Source organism: Theropithecus gelada, chromosome 4, assembly GCF_003255815.1.
Source record: "Theropithecus gelada isolate Dixy chromosome 4, Tgel_1.0, whole genome shotgun sequence".
Classification (NCBI taxonomy): Eukaryota; Metazoa; Chordata; class Mammalia; order Primates; family Cercopithecidae; genus Theropithecus; species Theropithecus gelada.
This window is the reverse complement of record NC_037671.1, coordinates 41,640,360-41,657,777: the sequence shown is the minus strand read 5'-3', so window position 1 is coordinate 41,657,777 and position 17,418 is coordinate 41,640,360. Positions and strand designations below refer to the sequence as shown.

Below are 17,418 nucleotides of genomic sequence, written 5' to 3'. Positions count from 1 at the left end.
CTTCTCCCCGGCCTAGGCCTATCGGGTGGGCACCCCGCATACATTTGAGGCGGGGCCAGATGCCCACAGTCTCAGAGCCTCTTTTTGTCCCTGGGATTGGATCCCAGGGCTGGGTGGGGCCAGGCTGTCCCATTCCCCAGCACTCCTCCTCCCTGGAGAAACCGGGCACTGGCAGGCGTTTGCAAGAGGAGAGACGAGCTGGGTGCCTGGCCTTTCCCTCCCACCAGGTCCCAGTCCACCGCTCCCGGCGCCGGCTCCCCGCCTCTCTAGCTATGTACCGACCGCGAACCTGGGCGGGTCCCGAGGACAGGGGCTGGGGCTGCGCGGTGCCCAGCACCGTGCTCCTGCTCTTCGCCTACCTGGCTTACCTGGCGCTGGGCACCGGCGTGTTCTGGACGCTGGAGGGCCGCGCGGCGCAGGAGTCCAGCCGCAGCTTCCAGCGCGACAAGTGGGAGCTGTTGCAGAACTTCACGTGTCTGGACCGGCCGGCACTGGACTCGCTGATCCGGGTCAGGGGCGAGCAGGGCCGACCTGGGCGCGACGGGATGGCGTAGGGGGCCGCGGGGTGCACAGGCCGAGGGCGAGGGGACCTACTCAGGCCCTGGTCAGGCGTTTCCCGGTCAGGGAAACGACGGGAACGTAGACGCGGGCACTACGGGGGTGGGCGTTCCTGCGCGGGGACCAGAGGGTTGGAGGACCTCGGAGGAAAAGGCCCTGGCTCTAGCGAGAGAACTGAGAGAAGCCGGGCTGAGTCCTCCCTGGGAGCGAGAGGGCATGCTGGCCCGGTGAGGAGGCAGATGCCTGGGGACACATCCCAATTTGGGGGCGAGGACGAGGACGGCAGGGGGCGCGCGCGTAACCGGCCCCGCCCGGCCTGACCCGCGAAAGGGCGCGTTTGGGCCTGCTGGGGGGTCTGTTGCACCTGGACCCATGGCGAAGGACTAAAGGCCACACTTGGCCGCTTCCAGCGGGAGAACCCGGGCGCACGTTTGCAAACTCGGGGCTGGGACGGCAGGGGCGCCGGGTCTAAGGATGCGCAGGAGCGCGAGCGCGGCGGTAGGAGCCTGGGGGAAGGCGCGCTTGTCCCGGAGGGTGGGTGGAATGGGCCCCAGGCGTGCTGGCCTGGGCCACCCGCAACGCAGAGAGGGGGCTCGACGTGCGCAGACCCGGGTTCGAGAGGAGGGCGGACGCAGGGCCTCTCTCTAGCTGAACCCGCTTTACTCCGAGTCTTCGGATACAAGGACTGGGCGCGCCGCCGCCGCGCGGCTGCCCGGAAAGGCTGAAGGCGGGGTTCAGGGGAGGACTCCCAGGTAACTCTGAGCAGAGGCTCCTCGAGGGTGGGGCCTAGCGGGGCGGAGGAGGCCAGGGAGGGTTCTAGGGGTGGCGCATCTTCCCACTGAAGCGACGCCAGACTGGCAGCTGCTCGATTTGGCGGAGGCATTGATGTCCCGGGCCCTGGCTTGGTTCCCCACCCCTTTGTCCAAGAGCCCAGAGTCCAGACAGCTGCACGCCAGCCCCGCCTTGCAGTCCTGGTGGCTCATCCATCCAGAGTCTCCAGCCCAAAGCCAATCCCCGGAAGGTGGCGGGGAACCTTGCCAGGGTAGGAAGGGACCTAGCGCGGAGCGGAAGTGGTGTTCTGAACCCTTGGACTAGGCCGATTCGGTGAAGTCAGGAGCTAGCCAGGGCCAGGCCTATCTCTACTAAGGACCTAAAGTGGTTCCTCCAGCTCCCCACCTGCGGACTTCTGCAAATACAGCCCGACTGCTGGGTCCTGGTGCTGAGGCTGCCTGCCATTACCTTGCAAAGGTGGTGAACTTCAACTACAAGCAGCCTGGGCCCAGGGAGATGGCTATGATGGTGATAACAGTAAATGCCTCTGTGCAGCGCTTACCGTGTACCGAGCACTGTTTCCAGTGCTTTACCCGTATTTACTTGTTTCAGGCTCACCTCCCTCACAGGTGGGTACTGTTTTCATCATCCTGTTTCAGAGGTGAAGAAACTGAGGCTCAGAGAGGTTACATACGAATGCATGGCTCCATAGCCAGGAGCTGGAGCTATTAACCAGCATGAGTACTGCTTCAGTGTGGACCTGGGGATGTGGGTGCTTCCCAAGATTCCCAGCCAGGCTGTCATCTCTTTGGGCTTTCCCTTCAACTCCCTCTACCCCCACCTCACCCCCTTCCTCAACCCTCCTGTGGCTTCAGCTGTCTCCAGTAATAAGGATGTGGTATCCAGCCCAGATCTTCTTTCTGAGCACCAGATGTGGACATGCAATTTCTGAAATTCCTCAAGGCCAAGAGCAAGCAGTCCTCCTCTTCCCAGCCCTGCTCCTCCGCCTGCCCTAAATCTCGATTGTCTGCCCCATGTCCACACACCCTCACAGTCCTCTGCAACATCTCCTTTACTGCCTATACTAAATAGGGCCAGATGCCTAGGCTTCTGAATATCTCCTCTCTGTTCTTCCTGGACCACTCCGTGCCAGGAGACAGGCCAGGGCCCATCTGTCACTCACCTCTGCAGGAGTCTCTCCCCTCTGGTCAACCCCTGCTATACTGCCAGCTGCCACAGAGCACACCAACCTGGTCCTACTTCCCCTTTGCTCAGTGACCTTGGATGATACCTGCCGCTTCATACCTGGCATGGCAAAGCCAAGCACAGCTTGGCCTCAATCACTTCTTACCAGTCTCCTTAATCTAGGTCCCAGGCAGTCTCACCTCCCAGCTTCTGCACTGCTGTCCCATCTACCTAAACGTCCTTCCACCAGAAGCAATCCTACCTGACCCTCAAGGAAGGCCCAGATAAAACATCACATCTTCCATGAGGCCTCTGCTCCTACCCAAATGAGAATGAACATCCTTCTTCCCCAGAGTCCTACAACATTATATGCCTAGTAATGATGATGATAGCAACTGCTAACACCATGTGCCAGGTACTAAGACTACACATAATACCTTATTTAACACTCACAACAACTCTATGAAGTAGGTACTATTTGTATTACCATTCTACAGGTAAGGAAGCTGAGGCACAGACAGAAGTTGAGCAACTTGCCCTGGATTGTGTAGCTGCACTTCCTCCTTAATGCCCAAAGTGACATTGACTGCATCATATTAGAGTTAATTAGGTTTATCTGTGTATCACTGAGGGCTGGGGTCATGTCCCCTAAAAGCACCACACGTCATGCCTGGCCTAGTGTTTGTTTCAGGAATGGGAGTGAGCAGGGGAGAAAATGAGTGGTTGGTTTACTAGGACTCCAGCCTGACCTAGCCGCTGGGTAAGGTGGGGAAGGAGCTGTCCCCATGGTAGCTGTTGGTAGCTGTACCTGGTGAGCCCTTGGTGAAAGGGGTAGAGCCTCCTTTCCCTGGTGGGCTGGGATCGAAGGGTAATTGTGAGGGCTGTGTGTAGGGGTGGGTGGGTGTGTGTGTGTGTTTTGAGGTGCAGGAAATCTGTCACCCCACAGACCCTGGTGGTCATTGCAGCCTCTTCCCCAGGACGTCGTCCAAGCGTACAAAAACGGGGCCAGCCTCCTCAGCAACACCACCGGCATGGGGCGCTGGGAGCTCCTGGGCTCCTTCTTCTTTTCTGTGTCCACCATCACCACCATTGGTAAGGGCCAGATGGGGCCAGGGGGATGGGGGTGGGGAAGGAGGCAGCTCCCTGAGAGGCAGCAGGCTGGTTGCCTTTTGGAGGGGTTACCTAGAGCCTCATGACTCCAAGTGCAGTCCGGCTCTGCAGCGTGGACACCACCTGGGCGCAGTCTCAGGCCTCACTACAGACCTCCTGACTCAGCCTCTGTAGCTCACCCAGGTCCCTGGGGGATTCATGTGCACCGTTGGAGTTTGACAAGCACTGCCCTAGGGGATTTCTGCCCCACATGGCCTTTCAGGACGCAGAAATCTCCCGGTACAGCAAGAAACATGTCTCTGGGCCCAACAAGGGTGCCAGTCTCCTCAGCTGAGCCCACCCACCACTGAGCCTCGGGGGTGGTGGTCAGGAGAAATGGGGGAAAAGTTAGGAAAGAAGAAGGAGTAGAAATCCAAAGAAAGAGCTTTAGACCCCCCTGCTTCTCAGCCCTGGGGGAGGAGGCCATTCCTCCCACCTCCTCGTCTCCAGACCCCATTCCCACAGGCCTCTCTTCAGCTTGCAAACAGCCTCCTCCACTCCTCATCGCTATCCTCCCCACACACAGGGACGCCTGGAGTAACCCTCCCCTGGGGAAGAGCCGAGGTAGAGCTTGTCTCAGGAGGGTGCTGAGGGGCTGTTGTGCAGAGAAGAAGAGCAGGCTAGATCCCTGCAGCTCTGAAACCTAGGAGATCATGCAAATCAAGCCACCCAGATCCTTCTGCCCCAGCCCCTGCATGACACAGGACTTGCCACCAGGTGGCAGGCTGATATCACCAGTGACTTGGGCTAAGGCCTCCCAGCTCCTGGCCAGCCAGGATCCTCTCTCCAGGACACCAATATCCCAGCCTCCCCACAGGGTGGGGTAAGGCAAGAGCACCCAGAGGATTCTCCATCTAGTTTTAAATTGGCCAGAACTTCTTGAAAGCAGACCTCAATGCTACATGGGAGCTTGGGCAGTCCTTGAGACAAGCATGCTTGGGAGGCACCCCAGACCCCAGGGGCCCTGAGCCCCTGAAGGACTGGCAGGATGGACCGATTCATCTTTACATCCCCAAGGGTCTATTACAAGGCCCAGCATACAGCAGCCACTCAATAAATACTGCCACATTAAGGAATTCCATTAAATGTGCATTCACCAGGCATGTATTGAGTTCCAGGGTAGCAGGAGATCTTAAAACACAGTCACCATAGGCCAGGCCTCCCAGATTTGGGGGTCCTTTAGTCTGCAAACCCCACACCTCCCACACTCTTCCCCAGGCCTGTGACTTTGACCCACCAAATTCAGAGTTTTGCTACCTCTCTTCCCACCTCTCTTCCCAACTCTACCACCCCTAGCCTAGATTATGTCTCTGTCCTTTCCTCTCTACTCAGTTTCAACCAGCTGTGAGGGTGAGGAGGGCAGAGAGAGGAGGGCCCTGCCCCACCTCCCCAACACAGTACACCTGAAGAAACACCTGTGGTCTTCTTGTACTAGGCACTGTGCTGGGCACTTTGACATTTAAGATTTCAGTTTGTCCATACGGCAACCTCCAACGATAGGTCTTATTTTCTTTATTGTTTGAGATAGAGTCTCGCTGTGTCGCCCAGGCTGGAGTGCAGTGGCATGATCTTAGCTCACTGAAACCTCCGCCTCCCGGGTTCAAGAGATTCTCCTGCCTCAGCCTCCTGAGTAGCTGGGACTACAGGCACCTGCCAACATGCCTGGCTAATTTTTGTATTTTAGTAGAGAAAGATTTTACCATGTTGGACAGGCTAGCCTCAAACTCCTGACCTCAAGTGATCCACCCACCTCAGCCTCCCAAAGTGCTGGGATTACAGGCATAAGCCACTGCATCCAGCCTATTTTCATGTCACAGACACAGATGGGCACCATCTCCTCCAGGTCATACGGCTAATAAGCAACAGAGTTGACTAGCCATTGTGGAGTGAACAGGAGGGGAGTGAGGGTTCTGTGACGCTGACCACATGTCTATGCACATACACATGGGAGGAATTTGGAGAGAGAAGGAGAGGGAGATGGGAGATGAGGTACCATCTGGAATGCCACGAGGGAAGAAGGGGTATTTTGAGAGGCTCAGCAGAGGGCAGCCTCCTCAGCAACCCCATTACCCTGGGACCAGCACCCTGTAAGGGTAGTACTTTCCAAGCCCTAACACAGCCCTGAGCCCAGAAATCACTCATCTATGAACTCCATTCCTGGCTTGCTCATTGGTTCTCTCATTCATCCATCCATTTGTTCAATAAATAAATTGAAGGCCGGGCACGGTGGCTCTTGCCTGTAATCCCAGTATTTTGGAAGGCAGAGGCAGGTGGATCACATGAGGCCAGGAGTTGGAGACCAGCCAGGCCAACATGGTGAAACCCCATCTCTACTAAAAATACAAAAATTAGCCAGGCATGGTGGCGGGTGCCTGTAACCCCAGCTATTTGGGAGGCTGAGACATGAGAATCGCTTGAGCCTGGGAGGCGGAGGTTGCAGTGAGCTGAGATTGTGCCACTGCACTCCAACCTGGGCAATAGAGCAAGATTCTGCCTCAATCAATCAATCAATCAATCAATAGCGTACCTAGTGTGGGCCAGACACTGGTGTTGAGGATACAATGGTAGCCAAAATTAGCAAGTCCTGGCCCTTGGGGAGCTGACATTCTAGTGTGAGGGGACACACATTAAACAGATACATGGACAATAATCAGAAAGTGGGGTGTGCTTAGAGAAAAGTAAAGCTAGTTAAAGGGGTCTCATAGTGATGGGGGCACCTATTGTAGATGGGGTGGCCATTCAAGGACTCGCTGATACAGTAGCATTGAAGCAGAGACATAAGTAAAATAATGGAACAAACTGCTGATGTCTGAGGAGAGAATCCTCTACCAGCAAGTGCAAATGCCCTGAGGTGGGAGTGTGACTTGTATGTTTGGGGAGCAGTAAGGAGGTCCAGGTAGGTGGAGAGGGTTGGAAACAGGAACTGCATTCAGAGAGAGTACAGAGGAGACCAATCATAGAAAGACTTGTAGGGTCCTTGCAGGATTTTGCCTAGAGATCCCAGCAAGATGCAAGGTGACAGGAGACATGCTGGAGTGAGAGGTGGATTGGGTGGGGCTGTGGCTACCCAGTGTTCAACAGGTAGGATCATTGACATCCACTGATTTTGCTGACCTGAGGGATGGCTGAGAATAATGGGGTGGAAAAAAAACCATTTAATGTCAGCTGAGAATGCTGTAGGCCTCTATGGGGCTCCTTTCAGAGCTGGAATCTTAGTGTCCCCATCCCACTGGTGAAAACTGAATGGGGAAAAAAAAAAAAAAACAGGAAGAGAGGAACTTGGCAGGACCTACAGCTGGAGGACGAGAGGTTGGTGAGGAGGCAGGTGGAGAGGTGGGTGGAAAGTAGGAGGTTTACCTCGCCCTAGATGCCTGCAGAAAGAACTCTCTCCTTTAGAAGAGGAAACCCATAAAAGCCAGAGGGGGAGGTAGATGGAGACTCAAGAGGCTTCTGAAGTCCTCAGACCGGAAGCCAGTTCACTGGAGTTCCATCATTCATTTATTTAACAGACATTTAGCACCTTGTATATACCAGATGCTTGCAGGCTCGCATTCCCTTCTACAGTGTACCTCAATTCCTCATTTCATCGTTACCCCCCACTATAGGTGGATGTCAGCATCCCCATTTTACAGGAGGAAGTAGCGTTCAGAAAGGTCAAGCCAAAAGAAAAGAAAGAAAGAAAAGAAAGAAAAGAGGGAGGGAGGAAAGGAAGGAGGGAGGGAGGGAAGGAAGGAAGGAAGGAAGGAAGGAAGGAAGGAAGGAAGGAAGGAAGGAAGGAAGGAAGGAAGGAAGGAAGGAATGAATGGAGGGAGGGAGGGAGGAAGGAAGGAGAAGAGATCAGAAGAGAAGGGAAGAGAAAAAGAAAAGAAAAAAGAAAGCTGGGTGCGGTGGCTCACACCTGTAATCCCAGCACTTTGGGAGGCCGAGGCAGGCGGATCACGAGGTCAGGAGATTGAGACCATCCTGGCCAACATGGTGAAACCCCATCTTTACTAAAAATCCAAAATTAGCTGGGCGTGGTGGCACGTGCCTGTAATCCCAGCTACTCGGGAGGCTGAGGCAGGAGAATCGCTTGAACTAGGGAGTCAGAGGTTGCAATGAGCCGAGATCACACCACTGCACTCCAGCCTGGCGACAGAGCAAGACTCCATCTCAAAAAAAAGAAAAAAGAAAGAAAGAAAGATCGAGCCACTTGCCCAGGGTCCCACAGCCTGCAAGAAGCTGAGCTGAGATCCAAACCTAGGAGGTGCACCAGACTCCAAAGCACATGCTCTGGACTTTTACATACTTTGGCCTCTCTTAAGACCCCTCAGTAAGATGGGGGTGGATGTAAACACTGGTTTCAATATAGTACAGACAAGTGTAGGATGTGTGGGCACAGTGACCCCATCTGGGCAAGCAAGAATGTTAGGCAGTGATAGGAGGCAGAATGAGAGGCATTTGTTCATTTACTGATACCTTCATTTTTGTATTTCCTCATTCATTCATTCACCCATTCTTTATGCAGTCAACACACATATAGTGAAGAGCACCTATTAAGGGTCAGATCCTTTGCCACTTGCTGAGAATATCATGATTAAGAACCAGTCCCAGGCCGGGTGTGGAGGCGCAAGCCTGTAATCCCAGCACTTTGGGAGACCAAGGCGGGCAGATCACCTGAGGTCAGAGCTCGAGACCTGCCTGGCCAACATGGCAAAACCCTGTCTATACTAAAAATACAAAAATTAGCCGGGCGTGGTGGCCCATGCCTGTAATCCCAGCTACTCAGGAGGCTGAGGCAGGAGAACAGCTTGAACCCAGGAGGCAGAGGTTGCAGTGAGTCAAGATTGTGCCAGTGCACTCCAGCCTGGTCAACAGAGCGAGACTACGTCTTTAAAAAAAAAAAAAAAAAAAAGACCCAGTCCCTGCTCTTGAGGGGCTCAAAGCATATACTTGATATACTTGGAAGAGGCAGACATGGAAACAAATCTTTCTCACACAGTGCAAGGGACAGTGCTGGAGGGGGCCCTGGATGAGGAGCAGCTGCACTGGAGAGTCAAGGACTAGAAGGGTCGTTTATATTTATGTGGGCAAGGAGGGGAGACACTCTTCATAGAGGAAGCATTGTGGTCAAAGGTGCAGAGGCACGAGTGGACCTGGAGAGTTCTGCAGGCCAGCAATGTGGCTGGAGCTGGGGAAGTGGGGTCACCAGACGAGTCTCAGAGAAAGGCTGGACGAGAGCTTGGACTTTCCCCAGCAGACAGGAGACTCGATGATCTAATCAGGTTTGCATTTTGGTAAGACAAGACTGTGGTGGTGATCAAGAAGGGTGGAGGCAGAGCTGGAGGAGAAAAGAATGTCCAGATGGATAGAATCTTTTGTGAACATCTTTTCCTTCCCTAGCTTTCCCCCTCCCTATCTTGATGATCAGAGACCCTCCCCCCCAACTTCTACCTCCTCCCCTAGGCAGCTGATGACGTACCATCTGTCCCTGCCTCCCACTGAGGTTTATGAGGGAGCCCCGTTGTGCTAGTTTGGGTCCTCCAGGAATCAGATATCAAGACAGAATTAGATGCACAAAAGATATATTGAGGGGAGCCTTTGAAGGATAAAAGAGAAGAAACAGGAATTAATGGCAAAAGTCTCAGACTGCAAGCAGCCCTGATACCTGTGAAAGGAGAGAGGGAAGAAAGGAGACTGGACTTGGAAGAGCTGCTCACTGCAGTGCGGCTGTGAGAAAGTCTGGGCCAGGCCATGGGGATCCCAGAGCAAAGGTTGCAAGAGGAGTGCTGCACTGGGCAGGGATGACCAGCTTCAGTGCCCCACTGTGCCCAAGCAGGGCTGGGAGCCGCGTGGAGACAGCGCGGCCTCAGCCTGAATGGCGCAGTAGATCCTGAGAGTGCAGCAGCAGGAGGCTCTGCCCCCTCCAGCATCCCTCGGCCCACCCAGAGAGGAAGGACATGAAGAGAGGAAGAGGAGACTCACATTTGGTGGGTGTGAGCTCATGCATGCAGCTTAGCCTCCTAGAGCTTCTCTGGCCTGGAAAATATGGCACATAATTCTGATTTGGAAGGATAGTTCGAGGGTGCACTGAGGGAATGAATGTACAGGGTGCCCTGCACAGTGCTCAGCACAGAAAAGGAGGGCCTTGGCAAGTATCAGCTGCCCACATCTGCAGTGGTTAGAATGAGGGTCCTGGGGGTTGGGCCCAGGAGTGGGGCTGTGGTGGTGAGTGGACAGGGCTGGGCTGGAAAGGTCCCCTGAGTGCCCCCTCTCACCTCAGGTTATGGCAACCTGAGCCCCAACACGATGGCCGCCCGCCTCTTCTGCATCTTCTTTGCCCTTGTGGGGATCCCGTTGAACCTCGTGGTGCTCAACCGACTGGGGCATCTCATGCAGCAGGGAGTAAACTACTGCTCCAGCAGGCTGGGGGGCACCTGGCAGGTGAGGGGGCTGCTGGACGGGGTGGGGATGGGTCACTTCTAGAATGAGGGGCTGCAGTGGGAATTGGGGTTACTAATGAGAAGAGGTGGGAGCAGGGGTTACTGGTGGGGTTGTGATGGGATTGGGGGTCACTGGTCAGAATAGAGTCCTCAGTGAAAAAGGACATTAGTGGTGGAAGCGGGGTGGGACTGGGCAGACAGGAAGGACATGAGGCACAGGCTCCAGGCAGGGAACCTGGAGACTACGGACCAGGTGAAGAGCCCCCTTCTTACTGGGGAGAGCTCTGGCCTGCCTCCAGCTCCCTCGGCTCCCATGCGTGGGGTAAAGGCCACAGGAGGCCTGGGGACACTGTTGTACCCACAGGACCCGGGCAAGGCACGGTGGCTGGCCGGCTCTGGCGCCCTTCTCTCTGGCCTCCTGCTCTTCCTGCTGCTGCCACCCCTGCTGTTCTCCCACATGGAGGGCTGGAGCTACATGGAGGGCTTCTACTTCGCCTTCATTACCCTCAGCACCGTGGGCTTTGGCGACTACGTTATTGGTGAGAGTTCCCGGCGGTGGGCTGGCGGGGACATACGGCTGCCTACTCCTCTCACTCATCTGCTCCCGCAGCTGGCGCACCTGCTGTGTGCACGCCATGTGGGGGCTTTTAGGCCCAAAATCCGGAGACACTGTCCTACCCGCCTTTGTTGTGTGACGGGGCTGAGGTCGCTCCGGCCCTTCGTGACCAACGCAGAGAGGTCTGACAGGTCCGCGGGCCCCCCTGTTGTGCTTAGAAGGCCCCACATGACGAGAGTCCCGGCCTCCCTCCCTGGTCCATGCTTGCCCCAGGCTCTCCCTTCCCCACTTCACTCTCTCCCCAGGGAACGCCAGTCGGTCCCACTGCTCCTGGACTGGAGGCCACAGTACCCGCGGATCAGGCAGTAGGGTCTGGGAGACTCCTGGAACCCCAGCCTCCCCAGAGCCCTGTGGGAAAACAGTTGGCAGGCAGATTCTGAGTGCCAGCAAGAAAGGGTCTCATGATCAGTGGACCCAGGGTGGGTTTAATCAGTGGTACTACACGGGCCCCAGAAACCAGCAGCCTTGTGTAATCAGGCTGAGGCCGATGCCCAGCAGGTGGCAGTGGAGGGACGTGCTGCGCCGTGAGGGAGTGGCCGCGCCCCAGCTCAGCCTCATCACCGCCCCTTCCTGTCCCTGAAGGTGCCGCTGGCACCACCACCGCGCTAGCCTTGAGGGGCTTCGTGCCCTCCCTCTGATCCCGGACCCTAACGCGGGGAGGAGGCCTTGCCCTTCTTCACTCCTTCAGCGACAGAACCCAGCCTGGAAGAATGAAGTTTTACCAAAGTAACAGTCAACTAACTCCTCAGGCAACCTACAGCAACAATTGTCACCCCCATTTTACCGAGGAGGAAGCTGAAGCTCAGAGAGGCTGAGCCATCTGCCTGAGATTGCACAGCTAGTAAGATATGAATCTTTATCTATTTGACTCCAAAATTCATACTCTTTCCAGACCACCTAAAATGTCTCCTCTCTGGGCCTCAGTGTTCCTGCCTATAAAATGAGGCAATCCCTAGAGCTCCTCAGTGCTGTCTAGCCTGTTTGCAAGGTTCCCAGGAAGAGGGGTCAGGTGTTGGGGCCTCACACTGCCCCCTTCTTGATCTCCGTTATCCTCCCTTATCCTAGGAGGTCTGTTGCTCTGGAAGGAAATTCTTGGGAAGATTTCTTCCAACTGGGTCATGCTCCCACCTTTACCCTCAGAGTAGAGAGATGTGTCTCAGGGCAGCTGAGCCCAGTAGCTCCGAGGGCCGTACCTGCACCCTCGCAGCTCAGAGTATGATTCTTAGATCTGTCATTTCTTCTCTATCTCCACTCTGCCATTTCCCTAGTCCAGGCAGGGTTGTTGCATATAGCTGCACAGGTTGGGCACTGCACAATCCTATAGTTTTGCTACTTACACAGAGCATAATAAGGATGGCACCCATGGGCTTGTGCAGCCTCTCTCCTTGTCCCCTGTTGGCTCTTATGACCTTAAAAATTACAAAGGCTGTGAAGTCACCTGCCCAACTCCTCTGAAGACCTTCATTGTTTTCCCATAGTTTTAGGATAAAGTCCAAAATCTGTAACCCCCCCTCCTACCAACACAATCTGACTGAGGAGACCCAGTCCAGACTTTAAGCCCAGAGGGACTGCCCGGGCCTGGAACAAGGATGGGCAAGAGCACTCCTGTCCAGCAGCCACTGCAGTGGTCAGAGTTGCCCCTTCACCACCTCTGGAGACTTGCTACCTCCTGGGCCCCTCTGCAGTCATGGCAGTGCCTCGTAGCAGGTCACCACAATGAGAGCCCCAACTGCTTTACCTTCAAGGGATCCGCCTTATATAGATGGAGACACTGAGGCCTGGAGGAGGGAAGGGAGTTGCATAAGGTCATAGAGCAAGTGAGTCAGGGCAAGTGTAGGATAAATTCCCAAGCCCGGGCCCTTCACACCACCCATGTTTCAGAGTCTTCCATGCCTATTCCTCAAACCTCTCAGCTCTCCTTGTCCTCCAGTAACAGGGACAACCCCTTTCTTGGATGGGGATACTAAGGTCCACCACTTGGCTACTGGGTGTTCACGTCCCTGCATCAGCAGCCACAAGAAGCACTGTCTTCATAGCCACTCCTCTGCCTGAAGGCTGTGGCCAGAGCCACCCCCAGGTCCCAGCCGGCTGCTCCTCCCCGGCCCCATAGCCCTCAAGCCTCCCAATTGCATTTGCAGCTCAGTTGAGCGCCTTGCCAGCTGCCAGGTCTCCTGCCACTTATGATTTCAGCTTAAAAAAATAAAATAAAACGGGGAGAAGAGCACCTCCTCCACTCTGTCTCCAGGAGCAAGCCAAGCTGGCGGGTGGCAGGGCCAGAAAGCCGGCTCACCACCTGATCTCATTTGGGACCATCAGCGGAATCATGGCCCCATAACCCAATCAGCCTAATCCAATCCCAGCTCCTGCCAGGCAGCAGAGGTCAGCTCCCAGGTGGCAGCCTCATCCCCATGTGGGGGTCCTAGAGAGGGGCCCAGCCTTGGGGGACCTAGAGAGAGAGGCTGTCTTGGGGCCAGCAGGACAGGATGAGGAGTAAAGAGAGGCATGGTACAGGGAGCAACGACAGAAAAGGATGACGAAGAAATAGGAGGGGAGATCTCTACCCTTTGAATGATTCCAATCTGATGAGGGAGGCAACACAGACCTCCAGGGAGGGAACTAAATGATAGAGCAAATCCTTGGCAAGATTTATCTAAGACTCACAGCAGCTCCCATCCGTCCCCTCTCTCGGCCATACTTACCCAGCACCAACTTCGTTGGGGGCGTCTGGTGGTGAGTGAAACCAGCAACCATCTATAGGTCTTGGGCACCTGTTATGTGCCAGGCACCATTCTGAGCACTTGAGCTGCATCAGCCCGTGTGATCCTCCCAACAGTCATAGGAGGAGGACTCTTACTGTCTCCATTTTACAGATGAGGAAGTAACTTTCCCAGCAGACACACATAGGCCATGAGAGCAGCACGTGTAACAGAGGAACCCAATGTGGTCTGTAGGGAGGAATGTCTGAACTGAGGTCTGCAGGATGAGGAAAGGTAACCAGGCCAAGAAAAACGGAAAATGAAGAGCATTTGGAACTGAGAGGCCATAAGTACAAAGGCCCAGAGGCAGGAAGAATGATAGAGAGGGCAACGGGAAAAAGACCAGAATGACCAGGCAGTCAGAGGGCAGAGGTGTGCTGCAGAAGCGGGCAGAGGGCCTTGAGGATTTCGACTTCATCCTAAAAGCCAAGGAGGCACAGTCGTATTCCCCATCTCACAGGTGAAGGAGGTTCAGACAGGTGACTGAAGAACTGAGTCAGGAAATATATTCCGGTGGTTCCCAACATATTCCAGTGTTCTTCCCAAATCCCGTGGCTCCAACAAGCTACCTCCTTTCAGATACAAGAAAACCAAACAGAGACTGGCAAATACTAGAGCGGACATCGAAATCCTCTGGAGGCTTGTTAAAATAACAGATTGCTGGCCCGGCACAGTGGCTCACGCCTGTAATCCTAGCACTTTGGGAGGCTGAGGCAGGCGGATTGCCTGAGCTCAGGAGTTTGAGACCAGCCTGGGCAATAATGGTGAAACCCCATTTCTACTAAAATACAAAAAATTCACCAATCATGGTGGCAGGTGCCTGTAATCTCGGCTACTTGGGAGGCTGAGGCAGGAGAATCGCTTGAACCTGGGAGGCGGAGGTTGCAGTGAGCCGAGATCGCGCCATTGCACTCCAGCCTGGGCAACAAGACAAAACAAAACAAAACAAAAAAATACAGATTGCTGGGCCTATGCCCAGGGTTCCTGATCCAGTAGGTCTGGGGTAGGGGCCCCATCATCTGCATTTCCAACAAGCTCTCAGGGATGCTGATGCTGCCGGCCCCAGGGGCCACACTTTGAGAACTGCTGGGATGGAGCATAAACAGATTCCCTCAGAAAAACAAAGAGGAAATGTAGCTCCTAAACCCAAGTGCCAATCCAGGGAGGCTTTCTGGAATCCTTTGCAGGTGACCATGAGGCTAGGAATCTCCATGTTCTGTCCCACTGACCCCTCAACTTGCTTATATGAATCAAACCATGTATCTCTGTTTCTGTTTGAGGAATGTGGTCCTGACTTTCCCAGGCCTCCATCCTCTGACCTCGCCTCTTCCCCAGGGATGAACCCCTCCCGGAGGTATCCACTGTGGTACAAGAACGTGGTGTCCCTGTGGATCCTCTTTGGGATGGCATGGCTGGCCTTAATCATCAAACTCATCCTCTCCCAGCTGGAGACTCCAGGAAGGGTATGTTCCTGCTACCACCACAGCTCCAAGGAAGACTTCAAGTCCCAAAGCTGGAGACTGGGCCCCGACCGGGAGCCAGAGGCCCACTCCCCACAGCAAGAATGCTATCCAGAGGGACCTATGGGAATCATACGGCATCTGGAACCTTCTGCTCAGGCTGCAGGCTGTTGCAAGGACAGCTAGTTATACTCCATTCTTTGTTTGGTCATCCTCCTCAGTAGCAAGACCCCTGATTTTAGGCTTGGCACATGTCCACCCAAACTAAAGACTACATTTTCCATCCACCCTGGAGGCTATGTGCAGCTATATGATTAATTCTGCCTATAGGATATACAGAGACATGTCCTGGGTGACGTGGGATGTGACTTTCAGGTCGGGGGAGGCATGCCCTTCTTCCCCACTTCCTTCCTTTAGCTGGCTGCAATGCCGATATGGTAGCTGGAGCTCCGGCAGCCATACAGCACCATGAAGTAGAGGCAATGTTTGAGATTGATGGCACAATAAGATAGGAAGAGTCTGTATCACTGATGATCACAGAGCCAGCCTAACAAACCTAGACGGAATATCACCCGACCTCCTTTATGTGAGAGAGAAATAAACATCTTATATAAAACACCATTATTTGGGTTTTTCTGTCATTCATAACCAAACCTAATTCTGAGTATACCCAGAGACAAAGGCAGCATCTGAGACTGGAACCTACACAGAGAGAAACTACCTTCTCCCCAGGTGAGTTTGTCCAGGGTTGGTGGCAAGAATGGATTGAAGGCTGGACTGCCAGCCCCCTACACCTTCAGAGAGCCACCAGGTAAACTTGGTAAAGATTTGCCGATAACTCTCAGGGCCGATACAGCCAGCAGGCGGCTGGTCTCAGTCCAGCTGCTGAATCCTTACTCTGTGGCTCATTCATACCACAGAAAAGCCAGGGGCAAGCCAATGGACTCCTCCTGACTCACCCTGCCCCACTGCATTTGAAGGTTCCCACAACGGTTTGCAAAGCCGGGTAGAGTTTGCAAAGGCTACTTCTGTTTACAGAGTGTTACCGAGGGTTGCTACTAAGACAGCACATAACACAGTGGTTCCCACCATACATACGTATAAGCACAGCCAGAGCTCCTGGCAGTACCAGCTAACACCTGAGGTCACCTGGGGCAGCTGGGCTCTTGGCCTCAGTGGGCACCTGTGATTCCATTCCCTCCACCCATCTTGCAGGTGGCATCCCAGGGACCCAGGGAGTTCCATGTGGCCCCTCCCTGTGACCATCTTGGAACTGGGTCAGAGTCAACCCTTTGGCCAAGGAAGGAGTAAAGGTCGTTACACCATCTCACTTGCGCCATCCATCCTGGCCTCGCGTGGACGAAGGCCACACCCAGGGGCAGCACCAGAGAGTAAACAACAGGGCCTATGCCCACTTCCTAAGGCCCACAGGCTGGACAGAGGAAAACGGAGGGGAGGAAGAGATTGCCGAAGTGTGGAAGTGGCATGCTTTGTACTTGACACACTCCAGAAGGAGGACCTAGCAATTCAAAACTGTTCCTCCTGGGAGCAAGGAGCAGGCCAGTGTGTTGGCTTAGTCACTGTGGTCCCAACTCGATCTCACCTCAGACCTCTTTGTCCTCATGCCTGGCCCCACTGGATCCTCCCAGAAAGCCTTCACTCCCGTGCCCACACCCACCCTCATGCTCAGAAATGCTTGCCCCAGAAGGAACCAACCTGGGCTGCTGGGGTGCCCAGAGGAAGGCTCATTCTTGACCAGTTCTTTGTCTGCTTCTCAGCCAATGCAAAGAATAGCTGGAACTCTGAAGTCAACACCCAGGCGGTGGGAGGGGGAGTGGGGAGGGGACAAAGGTGAATAGGGTAGGGACAGGTGTTAAGAAGTCGTGTTGGGAGCCACCTGGAGAGGTCTGGATGTGGGAAATGTACAGAAACAGAGTATCAGACCTCAGTTCAGAAACCACAGAACAGGATGGACAGTGAGGCCACAAGCACAAGGGAGGGAAGGTAGGAGTGATGACAACATGAGGGAGACAGCCCAAGAAAGCTGTTGCACAGCCTGCAGTAAGGAACTGCTTGCTTCTCACCACCTCAGCCAGGTCACCCAAAGCCTGGAGGAGGAGAGAAAGCGCTGCTCTCAGAGCGTGGCCCTTAAGGGTGCTGAGTTTGGAACCAGACTGCCTATGTTGAAATCCTGGTTCCACCACTTGCCAGCTCTGTGACCCTGGGCAAATCTTGCATCTGCAATTTGTTTCCTCTGCAAAATGGAGATAAGAGCAGCTTCGATCTGCAGGAACGAGATGAGTGACTGTGCACCCAAAGGACTGAGAAGTGTGTATGTCAGCCTTGAGGAGGCGCCACGTGCGTGTCAGCTGTCATCATCATTCCTAGCCAGGCTGAGTGGACAAGAACAGGAGGAAAGCAGATGCTCTGGGGCCCGGTGGCTATGAGGCAGGCAGTGCCTTGGCTGACCCCCTCTCAGGGCTGGCCAGGCAGGCGGGCTG

The 17,418-nt window shown here is 54.6% G+C and overlaps 1 protein-coding gene across 2 annotated transcripts; it reads left to right on the top strand.

Annotated features, from left to right (window-relative positions):
* Positions 1 to 46: 46 nt before the first annotated feature.
* KCNK17 (potassium two pore domain channel subfamily K member 17) lies at positions 47 to 15,538 on the top strand. Of its 2 annotated transcripts, XM_025383598.1 has the most exons (6): positions 47 to 509; positions 3,492 to 3,606; positions 9,926 to 10,086; positions 10,450 to 10,624; positions 12,494 to 12,501; positions 14,027 to 14,110. In XM_025383598.1, the coding sequence occupies exons 1-6, from the start codon at positions 60 to 62 to the stop codon at positions 14,108 to 14,110; spliced, it is 993 nt and encodes a 330-aa protein (XP_025239383.1). In that variant the 5' UTR covers positions 47 to 59. The 2 variants fall into 2 exon arrangements, with proteins under 2 accessions (XP_025239383.1, XP_025239382.1); XM_025383597.1 differs by lacking the exons at positions 12,494 to 12,501; positions 14,027 to 14,110 and adding an exon at positions 14,793 to 15,538.
* Positions 15,539 to 17,418: the final 1,880 nt, after the last annotated feature.